We start from the raw sequence: 12,038 nt of genomic DNA on the forward strand, positions 1-12,038 counted from the left end.
ACTTATGAGTCTCTTCTAGAAGAAAATTTAGACTTGCTTTTACCTGTATTGCTAGAGTTTAATATTCTACAGCCTATTGAAGCTCTATGCACTGGTGGTGAGAAAAATGTGAACGACCTCCTGATTGAGCATTTTCCTGTGTTGATGGCCCGTATTTTACCCTACATTGCTGTAGAGACTTATTCATTGGAAAATGTAATAGAAACTGGTAAAGTAAGTTCTTCATGGGTTATTTCAATTTATGAAGTTTTTTCTTCACTTTTATAGATAGTAATTTCTGTTGAAGAGAACTACGTAATTTTGTAACCTGATTACTTGCTCAGAACTTTTAATGTGTTAATTTTCTATATATTCTACAATGATCATTGACATATTACTATCTGTTGAAAATCAGTTATAATTTTTTTTCAATAAGAACTATACTTAGTTTTGCTGTGATTTTAGGGATTTGCAATTTTTATGTTTATTTTACAGATTCATAGTGCCAAGGGTCGCTATAAACTCTTGGAAAAGTCACTTGGGAAACAGAATTTTAATGTTCTGGTTACAAGATACATTGGAGACATAGCTCTAAACATTGTTAAATTGGTGCATGACCCTTGCATTTATAAAGAGGGACTGGTCATAACTCCAAATCCTCCACATTTCCCTCCCATTGTCATAGAACACACTTTAAAATTCATCGGAGATTTATTTGAGGTACGTTATTCTTGTTATTTCTAAATTTTGAATATTTATAGGGAACTATAGAGTACTTTATTCTGCTGCAAGTATTCATAAAATTTTCACATTTATTAACCCTTTCTTTACCAGGAATATTTTTACCATCCAAGGCTATTGTCTCTGACCAGGTATACAAACAGCGTCTCTCATGGTAGACCCTACCTCTCCCTACAGCTCATGACCTCCAAGGTTTTGGTTTGAAGGGTTTTGATACTGAAAGAGTTATGATGACGGTATACAAACATTATTGCTGGCTATCAAGATCATATATTTATACGTATAGCGCTCTCTCTCATTCATTAGTCTTGGTTTTTTCTTTATCTAAGCCTTTAACCTGTTAGGCATCCCCTGCGGACCACCTCTCTTCTAACGTATCGTAATGCTTTTTTTGTAGTTGTTGGTCATTTCACTAATGATAGTTTTTCAATCTTGATATTAATTTTTATGCTTAGAATTCGTATTTATAGTTAAATATAGGAATATTTAAATGATGAAATAAAAACAATTAATACTACTATTATTTTAATTCAAAAGGCTACATAATAGTGAATGAAAAGTATTTTACATCTATGTATTATTAATCTTTTGTTATCATGATCAGACTCATCTAGTATTTCATTTATTTCATCTAAAGAAATAAGCCTTGTCTTTAGGTCACTCATTGTGAAAGACGCATATATGCCCGAAGCACACTGAAAAGAAAATAGTTTTCTAATGTCAAGCAACCTTCAGAAAAGAGTTGGCAGACAGCATGCAAGTTTCCTTTTACAGCTTACATATGCTGAGAGTGTTGCCAACTGGTGTTCTTATACTTGATAATGAGTAAATGTATTATTACGGGACTGACGATTTGAAACAAGCATTTAAAGTCAGTGGTACGTATTATTACGTGGGTGATGCTTTACAGGTTAAGGGATAAAGATCAATGCTTAATTTTATACTTAAGCATAGAATCTTGGGTATTATAATAGATAATTAAGGCTTTTAGTAATAAAAGACATCCATTAATCAGGCTTGTTTTTACATTTTAAAATAGTCCAACTTTCAACTGTTGGAAAATCTTTCAGTTCTAGATTTCGGGACTAAAACGCTTTTCCAAATAGCATTGTTGTCTGCTAAGTGCATGATAAACTGCACACACTATCTTTTAAGGTAGACTTTGTGAGCAAATTATTCTAGGACTAAAGATTCTGTCGCATTTTTTCTCTTTCGAAATAGATGTAATCATTTCATCAGAAAAGAAATCTCTTTGTCCAGTAAGAGTCGTTCAGTATTTTTTTGATAAACTGTGCAAGTTAACGTGCTGTGTGGGATTAGAATTCCATATTGTCCTCTGTCCAAAAAATTGGATCCAAATCTTAGCTAAGCCTTGCAGGTTAAGGTTCTTGATATTTGAAGCAAGCTTACATCTTTTAATTTTTGCTGAAATCTTTCTTTTGAAAGAATTTTAGAGGCAGCTCAATAGCATACCATGATGTTATTTGCTGAACATTATCTTGAAGAATCTTGTTTTTCTCTTCGAGATTACTTTGCTCTAGGTCCCATGGCGGTTACTGGTGATTTGATCTTTTAACTTGGATTTTTAGAATAGTTTTAGAAAGACAGTATAGAATCCTGCATTTTAGGGATTGCATGTTACAATTAATCTAGATCAGTTGAGTTAGAAATATTAATTATTTTAAAGTATTTATTAGTTCTATAATATACTTATTTCTTTCCTTCACTGGTGTCCCACCTCTTTCATTGTGGGAGTCAGCAATATGAACATCAGGGGAGGTTCATAGACATAAATGGAATTTTGATCATAAAATTTATTTCAATACTCGCCTGATGTCTATATACTTGTCCACCCTCCTCCCTTCTGACTTGTGATGTCTAGGGGATATGTAATAGTTTGACTTTGAAATTAAAATAATAAAGGCCCTGGCACTTAGCACCTTGCCATTAACTGTTAGAATGTCTCATTATTTTACCAATAGGCCTATGTTTGTTAAATATGAAGAAATAAGAGTTTTTTTATATTTGTTCCGACAAAGATACAAACCTTCGCTATTTATTATGGTATTACTTTCGGCGCAGCTGAAAGGCGAGCCATGATAATTTTAGTGAGGGATAGCTACCCCATCCGCTAGTTAGCGGGTGGGGGGTGGGGTAGACTGGCTACCCCCCTCACTCACACCTCTCGGCTGAGTAACCACTTTACTTTTAGGCTTGGTAGAGGACGGACATGCTGCCCTTCTCTCCCGCAAAGACTTGCCTTGATGTTTTTTGTTTATTTTTATTTTTTTTATTTTTTTATTTTTTTTTCTTGTGTATTTTCATTTATCTTATATATATATGAGTGTATATATGAAAATATCGTTGTTAGATACGTGTAACTTTAATTGCTGTTAACATCGTATCCAACTGCCTCCGCCGTAAGGGAGTGGTCATTGCCGCCCTTCCCTGCGACTGATGGTCGGCAGGTTCTTTACACTGCCGTGTGTTCGTTTCTTTACAGAATTAAAGTTTATTACAGTTCAGCTCCCTTTCGAGGAATTATCTTACAAGGAAGGTGACTTATTCCCCGAATAGTGTATTTTGTGCAACGGAGCATGAATTGTAATTGATAACAACTTCCTTTTTTCACAGGTAATTGCGACGTAAAACACAAGGCCGAGTGCTACAGCCGCCCCGTTCGTTATCCTGCTCTCCATATGGTAGTTCGTGAGCTGCCCTCATTACGAGGTAGCATTCGCGCTGTCGACCTTCAACTTGATGTTCTCGCGAGAGAGAGAGAGAGAGAGAGAGAGAGAGAGAGAGAGAGAGAGAGAGAGAGAGAGAGAGAGAGAGAGAGAGAGATTTTTGTTTACGCCTTTGCTTTTTTCCCATAGAGCTGGGAGAAAGCTTTACTTAGGCTATGTCCTCTTGCGGGAGGGCTTCTCTCTCGTTCGCGAGAGAGATTTTTTACGCCTACGCTTTTTAACCATAGAGCTGGGAGAAAGCTTGCCCTAGGCGATGTCCTCCTTCGGGAGGACTTCTCGTCGTTCGCGAGAGAGTTTCTTACGCCTACGCTTTCTTCCCATAGAGCTGGGAGAAAGCTTGTTTTAGGCGATGTCCTTCCTCGGGAGGACTTCGCTCTCGTTCGCGAGAGAGAGATTATTAAGCCCACGCTTTTTTCCCATAGAGCTGGGGGAAAGCTTGTCTTTGGCGATATCCTCCTTCGGGAGGACTTCTCCCTCGTTCGCGAGAGAGATATTTTACGTCTACTCTTTATTCCCATAGAGCTGGGAGAAAGCTTGTCTTAGGCGATCTCCTTTGGGAGAACTTCCCTCTCGTTCGCGAGAAATAACTTGTAGGAGCTTGCTGATTCACCAGGGGCGGTGGCAGAGCTTTCTTCTAAGCAGGTTATCCCTTCGGGGGAACGAGTCTCTCGTCCTCGAGAGAAGACCGCCTCTGGGCATCGGCGGTCCCCCTTTACGCTTATGGTTCTCCTTCAGGGGCGGAGCGAGAGCCTTCTCTTAACCCTTTTATCCCCAAAGGACGTACTGGTATGTTTCACAAAACTCATCCCTTTACCCCCATGGACGTACCGGTACGTCCTTGCAAAAAACTGCTATTTACATTTTTTTTTTTGCATATTTTTGATAATTGTTTGAGAAACTTCAGGCATTTTCCAAGAGAATGAGACCAACCTGACCTCTCTATGACAAAAATTAAGGCTCTTAGAGCAATTTGAAAAAAATATACTGCAAGATGTGCTTGAAAAAAAAATAACCCCTGGGGGTTAAGGGTTGGAAAGTTCCAAATAGCCTGGGGGTAAAAGCGACATTCTCCTTCAGGAGAATAAACCTCTTATGCGGAGGTGTTATCTTGAACCTGCTGGTTCTCCTTGATCCTTCGGGGTCTCGTTCGATCACCATTTGGGCTGGCGTGATCGTTGAGCCTTCGGGCTTTCGTTATGTTGATCCTGCGGGTTCTCATGACAGTAGGAGTCCTTCAGGACTCCGCTCGAAACCTTAGAGTTTCAGTTACGCTGAACCTTCAGGCTCTCGTAACGATGGTATCGTTGAGCCTTCGGGAACTTGTGCCATCAATCACGCTGACCTTTCGAGGTCTCGTGACAGAGGAACCTCGGTTCTTCGTTACGCTGATCCTTTGGGGTCTCGTAACATTAGTTATGCAGAACCCTTGGGCTCGTAACTTTAGTCACTCTGACACTTTGGTGTTTTGTGACCGGGAAACTTCGGTTTCTCGTTGCGCTGACCCTTCCGGGTCTCGTAACATTAGTTATGCTGGACCCTTGGGGTCTCGTAACTTTAGTCACTCTAACACTCCGGTGTGTTGTGACAGGGAAACTGCAGTTTCTCGTTACGTTGACCCTTCTGAGTCTCGTAACATTAGTTACGTTGAACCCTAAGGCTCGCGTAACTTTAGTCACTCCGACACTTCGGTGTTTAGTGACAGGGAAACTTCGGTTTCTCGTTGCGCTGACCCTTCGGGTTCGCGCAACACAGTTCACGCTGAACTTAAGGGTTCTTGTGACCAGAGTCATTCTTTTTATCACAGAGTTTTTAAACTCTCGTTGTGTTGATCGTTCGTGGCCACACAACACAAGCTATCGTGAACCTTCAGGTGAGCATAGCAGTGAGTTCTCTCACCAACCTGAGACCTCTCGTGCGCACGACTAAGTTGGCGCGCACAGCCAAATTGGCACGCACGGCCAAATTGGCGCGCACGGCCAAATTGGTGCACACGATCGGTTTGGCGTGCACGATCGACTTTGCGCGCATGACCGTCTTGGCGCGCGCAAGCAAAATGGCGATCATGGCACGCGGGTTCATCCTAGGGCACGCCATATGCGCGAACATCCTTTGCTTGCCATGCGCTCAAACATCCTGTGGTGCGCCATGCACACGAACAACCTACTGCGTGCGAACATCGCACTGTGCGCCATGCGCGCGAGCAACGCACTGTGGGCCATGCGCGCGAGCAACCTTATGCGTGCCAGGTGCGTGAACAACCTCGTGCTCCACAAGTGCAAAAAAAGTGCGCGCAATCGGGAAGGGCGCGCGCACGAGCTCCCTTCCGCCTACCAACAGTTCGGCGCAAGAGCGCACTACCATATTGGCATGCGTGCATGACCATATTGGCGCACACGATCGGATAGGAGCGCACGACCATATAGGAGCGCACGACCGTATTAGCCCGCACGCACGAACAACGAGGCGCACGCAATCGGTTGAAGTGCGCGAACAACTCTTATGACCCTTCCGGGTCTCACAACGCAGTTCACGCTGAACCTTTGGGTTCTCGTGATCATAGCCATACTTTTATGACAGAGTTTTCAGACTCTCGATGCGCGAAGTGTTCACGAGTGCACAAGAGGTTTACTCTCATGACAAGAGTTTTTGAACTCTCGTCCCGTGAATTGTTCGCACGCGCCCATCGTCATCAAGAGTTTTACTCTGATGACAGAGGGATGCCTGCTGCCTAAGGGTTTACGAATCTCTACAGGTAACTATGACACAGTTCCTTTGGGTCCTGGTCACGTAACACGATTCCTGGAAATTCCATCAGGAATCAGTGACAGAGTTCCTGCGTGTTCTTGGCACAACATCCCTTAAGGTCGAGAGAAAGGAATTCACAAATAAATATTGAACCCCTAGGTTCTCATCCGAATCTCTCTGTTTCCGCGATCCAGAGTTTTCTGAAAACTCTATGGTCGACCCCCCCCCCTCTACGGGATGGGTCTTTCAAAGGTGTGACTTGATACGTCACTCTACACTCCCAGCTGATTACTATATCAGCTAATCTGGTTTCGCCAGCACCGATCCTTTCGTTTTCGAACGAACTACCTTCATCTTTCCTCCACCTTTCCACTTCGAGTGGTTTGGTTAGCAGATGGAAATGAGCGGGGAATGAAAAATTCTTTACATTGCAGTTCACTTCCCTGGCAGGCCTAGCGAGAAAGCGTTTGATGGCAACCCCTTTGAGTAAGCGGTCGATGGCAATTACAGTATGTCTGGCCTTCTTGAAGCAAACCCCCACATGAGACTTCACCCTTTTTCGGGAGACTCGTTCCTGAGAAGTTTTTACAAAACTTCAATGGTTTTTGTTAAACTTCATGAAGGCTGTAAACCTTCCCGGAGCATGCACTCTAGCCAAGACAAAACCGCGAGGTTATTGTCTTGAACTCGGTTCTACCGTTTGATGGAGGCAGCCTCCCGCGTCATTGTACCCTGGGTATAACGACTTGCCTGTTTACATGATAGGCTTCTGAGACTTTTTATTCTATCCTTACAGGGTTATTGTTTCGAACAATTAGTCCCGAAGGAACATTGTTTGCTGACGTTAAAGAACGATAGCAACAGCGTGGGCATCTGTTCATTACGTTTACGAAAGTTTCAAACCCCGCCCACAGGTAAACAGACATCCGTTTCTGTGTAATGAACACTGGCTAGCCCCTCACATAAAGAGGAGGGATAAACCGAAGGGGAAATGATCGCCTCTATAACTGTATATTTTGTTCATTCAAGAAAATATTACAGTTAGTCAACGGTCAATATTCTTTCGACAATAATGTTGCGATTTGTTGCTCATTCATTATTCCCGCAACCGGATTCGTTGCAAACGTTTCCTGGAGGCAGAGAATACGCATGCGCTAGCGCAAATGGACAAGTACATTTATGCGTGTAAGTGATCTTTCTCCCAATAAGGGCTATATACATCTTCCAATTATTCAGTACATTACTTGGCTACTTTCCTGTAACCAGGCATACGGCATTTACGTTCTGCCTCCTTATAGGCATTTTTTCCTTTCCCCCCGATCGGAAGTTAGTCTTCTACAAAGGCTTTGGCTGGAAACTTCTCATAAGCATATCTTTTCCCTAGTAGGGAACATTTAATATAATGCTAGTTGTTCCGTAACTGAATACAAACCACGCTATTTACATGGGGTAATTACTTTGGCGACAGCCGATGACGAGCCATAAAGTTTTAACGAGGGTTTCCTACCCCACCGCTAGTTAGAGGGGGGGTAGGGAGGGGGTAGCTAGCTACCCCTCCCCACTCACACACTCCGGTGATTGATCCACTTTACTTTTGGCTCGGAGAGATGACAGACCTGTCAGCGCTCTCCTCTCTTTTGACTGCCATAATTTTTGTCTGCTTTTTCTTTCAGTGTTTGTGTGTGAAGTTGGCCTCTACTCTCCTTATGCGCACTTGCCCTGGACTTCCCGGCCGCCCTTGTGGGACCTTTATGTCGGCCGTGGAAACAGATCCTCACTCCTTATGCCCCCAGTGTAGAGGCCAACGGTGTGATAGTTCTAATTTGTGCATTGAGTGTAGGGAGTGGTCTACCTCCCAGTGGGAGAGGTTTGCCCGGCGACGTAAGAAGAAGGCTAAGAGGGATATTTCTCCTTACGAGGTTTCTCGGAAGAGAGAAAATCCTAAGTCTTCTTCTTCCGCCGCCCATTCCTCCTCCGAAGCTCCCGCTCGGGCGGCCTCTTCCGAGAGGCCGGCGAGAGGTAGCGTAGACTGTAATGTTGATGTCATTAACCAATCCCGTGGTGAGGGAGAGGTCGTTGCCTACCATAGCGAGGCGGCTGCCCCTCCCCCCTCGGAGGAGGTATTTGTTTCTAACAATGACCTTTTTCAGCTTTGGGCTTCCTTGGGGCTACAGGGTTCACCCTCCAAGGAAGTCTTGTTTGGTATGATCAAACGGGGTGTGGCTGCCGAACAATCGTCAACCTCAGCGGACATAGATCCTCTGTCTGTGGTTGACGTTGTTGTGTCGGAAACATCCTGTGGGTCTGACCAAACTCCTGTTCCTCTGGCTGCGGTAGCAGAAGGCTCTGTCTCCCACTCCGAACATACTTCGAGGGAGGAGCTTAGTCCCACGGTCTCTGCTTCCATTGAGACTCCCTCTCGGGGGAGTTCTCTGGTAGAGACGCCTCTTCGGAGGCCTATTGATGGTCAGCCTGCTGATCTCACGGCCCCTCGTGGGCGTATAAGGCGGAAGGCTCGCCCTCCCCTTCGCTGTAGAGGCCTTCCTTCCCCTTCAAAGGGGTTAAGAGGCGCCTCTTCGGCTCGTCGTCACCACAGTCCTCTGCGGAGGAGACGACTCGCCGTTCTCCTGATCTTCCTGCTACCAACCTTGACCTCTCCAGGGATCGTTCGTGATCCCCGTCGGAGGATGGTCGTCCTTCGGGACAATGTGAGCTGTCACCTCAACCATCTACATCTAAAGCTGCTGACGCGCTTTACGCGCCAGAGACTGCCACTGCGCAACCTCCTGACCCTTCTGGGTCTCAAGACCCTTCGGGGTCTCAGGACCCTTCGGGGTCTCAGGGACTTGAGCGTGCAACTGCGCCGCTCGCCCCTAAGCGTAAGGTTCCGCCTGCGCACCCTGCTGCTGTTGTTCCTGTCGTTCCTGACAAAGCGCCTCGGCTCTCACCCTTAGGCGTTCGCGCCCCTGTTCCTGTTACTCGCCAGGGTTCCCCTGCGCGCCCACGCCCATCGGCGCCCCGTCGCCCTCCAGCAGTTCCTGAAGTAGCGCACAAGTGCCCAACTGCGCAAACGCGCCCTGTTCCTGTTATAGCGCCGCCGCGCTCTCGCGCACTTGCAGCCACTACCTGATAAGGCGCCTACGCGTCCACCGATGCCCCAGCGGCCTCCAGCGCTCCCGCGCCCTCCGGCACCTCGCTGGCCCCCTGTTCCTGTTTCACCGCGCGCGATCCAGGAGGTTCCTGAGTGGGCGCACAGGCGCCCACAGGTTCCCACGGACTCGCCGCGCCCTGCGGGGGAGAGACGTGATACGCGTCCCCGCGCGATTCCAGTTCCAGCGCTCACGCGCACCCCAACGCACCCACGTGCCGCTTTGGGCCCATCGGGCCCACCTAAGGAGGTTCGCGATTCAAGGGAGGCTCGCGATACGAGAGGTTCGCGATGCGCGTCCGCGCGCAGCTCCTGTTCCAGCACCAATGCGACCACGTGTCGCGACGACTCAGCTCGTCGCCCCAGAGGTTGCCAAGCCCGCGCACGGGCGCTTACGGCCGCCTCTGGAACCGCGCGAATCTACTACAGATACGATCGCGCCCGACACGCCCAAATTGCGCCCTGTTCCTGCTTCACGCCCCGTGCCTGTCTTTAAGACACCGGTGGTGGCGCAACTAACTCCAGAGCGCCCTCACGCGGCTCGCACCTCGCGACCTCCGAAGCAGCGAACCCCGATGCGACCTGTTCCTGATACGCGCTATGCGCGCCCACGATCGCCAGCGCAACTAGCGCTTGCACAGGCGAGTAAACCGGTCCAGCCAGACCGTCATCAAACCTCTCGTTCCCAGGTCGCTCGCGACCCTGCTCTCGCACTATCGCGCCCTCGGCCAGTCCTACCGGACACCCGCTCGGGCGCTCCTGTTATTGCTCGCCCTCCGGGGCCGCACCAGGTCGCTGCGCGCCCGCGCGTTCGGCCTCCTCCTGTTCCAGCTCCTGATCGCCGCACGCCCACACCATCGCCCACTCGCGCTCGCGGGCATATTCCCGCTCAGGCTACCGTGCGCCCCACGTCCACGCTCCCGTTCTGTCTCCAGCGCGCCATCGCTCCTGACCACCCTCCTGCGCACCATCGCGCCCCCGCGCCCGCCCACGCGGGTGCGCGCGCGATTTTCCAGCTTCGCGCCCTTCTCTCACGCGCGACCCTGATCTGGGCCCGTCATACGAGCCCCAGCGCGATCGCCGACAGTTGGTTTCTTCCTTGTCGCGTTCCCCTCCCCGCAAGCGCAGACCAGCGCGCTCGCCAGAGGGGGAACGCTCCTCGGACAGGTCTAGGGATTCTTCTCTTACAGCCCTGCAGGCGAACCCTTGTTTGTCGACTCCTGCTAGGGATCCCTCGATCCCCTTCCTTTCAGAGGGAGTGTCTGACAGCGCTGCTGTCAGTCAGCAGCCCTGGTTCGACACCCTACTCAGAGCTCTCGTGCGGGCGATTAAGTCAGCCCTCTCTGATTCGAGTCGCGAGCCAGCGGCAGCTTCCTCCCCCCTGAAAAGGAAGAGAGGAGTCTCTCCCGTGGATCCTCCTCCGAGGCCTGTGCTGTCCCCGCGTAGATCCTTGCGCAAGGATCCTACTCCCCCTCAGACCTTCTGGCCCTCTCCTGCGGAGGAGGATTACCCCTCCTCAGGGGAGTCAGTTGAGTAGGAATACTCCCCCATCACACCAATGGTGGATGTTCCTCCTCTTCCCGAGAGGTCTCCTCGTCCCGAGGTGGAGGAGGACTTGCCCCCTTCGCTTCTGGAGTCCTGCATCCCTCCCAGGAGGGAACCTAAGGACTCTTAAGACTATTCCCAAATCGTCTACTAGGATCAGACAGGAACAGCCCAGAGCCGTCAAGGATGCCCACGTTTCCCCCCAGGAAGAGCCTCTGGGGTCCGGAGACTTCGCTGCAAGTCCGACAGGAGGCGAGCACCAGGAGTCAGAACACGCGTTCTGGCAAGTCCTGACTCTCATGAGGAACCTTAATGGGATTCCAGACCCTGAGGTCCCACCTTGTGAAGGTAAAGACACTGTCCTGGATCGCGTCTACGGCACTCAGAAGCCCTCTAGAGCCAGCGCAGCATTGCCCTGGTCCCAAGGGATGAAGAGCGCCAGAGACAAGATCGAGGGCCAGCTCGCGGTGCTTGCCTCCTCCAGCAGATCTAGTGCCGGAAATAAGCTCCTCCCTCCTCCTCGTGTCCATCAGAGGAGGTATTTCGAAATCCTCGAGGAGTCTTCGCTGAGCCTTCCCTTACATCACTCTGTGGAAGGACTCACAGGGGGAGTCCCTCTTGAGAGGCTCTCCAACCTGCACGTATCCTTCTCAGCCACTGAGATCCAGAGCCAGGAGAAGGTCATCAAGTGCGCTATGCAAGCCACTTCATGGCTCGACATCTGGCTGGGGTCTCTGGGGATCCTGGTGCGGTCCGAGGATCTCTCCAAGGAAAGCACCAGGAAAGCCCTGGAAACTTTTCTCCTCTCGGGCACTCGGACCATGGAGTTCCTGTCCCACCAAGTCTCGAGCTCGTGGGCCAACACGATCCTCAAACGCAGGGACGCTTTTGCCGAGAGGTTCCACCATAAGGTTCCCAGCGCCGAGTCGAGCAGGCTCAGACACTCTTCCGTCCTCGGTAAGAGCTTGTTTGAGCCTAAGGACGTGGAGCTCTCTGCCGAGAGGTGGAGGAAATCCAACCAGGATTCCCTCATCCATAGGGCCCTGACATCACGGCCCTATAAGCCTCCAGCGGTTCAACAGCCCCGTCCCGTCAAGGATACGAAGAAGACTACCGTAGCAGCAAAGCCCAAA

The 12,038-nt window shown here is 48.8% G+C and overlaps 1 protein-coding gene across 1 annotated transcript in view; it reads left to right on the forward strand.

The window, feature by feature from the left end:
- tefu (Serine/threonine-protein kinase tefu) overlaps positions 1-12,038 on the forward strand; it is a 912,746-nt gene that overhangs the window by 600,793 nt on the left and 299,915 nt on the right. Inside the window, exons 26-27 of the mRNA XM_068385552.1 lie at positions 1-213; positions 475-699. The exon at positions 1-213 is cut by the window's left edge and continues 127 nt beyond it. Coding sequence (XP_068241653.1) covers positions 1-213; positions 475-699 — 438 coding nt within the window. The remainder of the gene's footprint in view (positions 214-474; positions 700-12,038) is intronic.

This window comes from Palaemon carinicauda, chromosome 13 (assembly GCF_036898095.1).
Source record: "Palaemon carinicauda isolate YSFRI2023 chromosome 13, ASM3689809v2, whole genome shotgun sequence".
Classification (NCBI taxonomy): domain Eukaryota; kingdom Metazoa; phylum Arthropoda; class Malacostraca; order Decapoda; family Palaemonidae; genus Palaemon; species Palaemon carinicauda.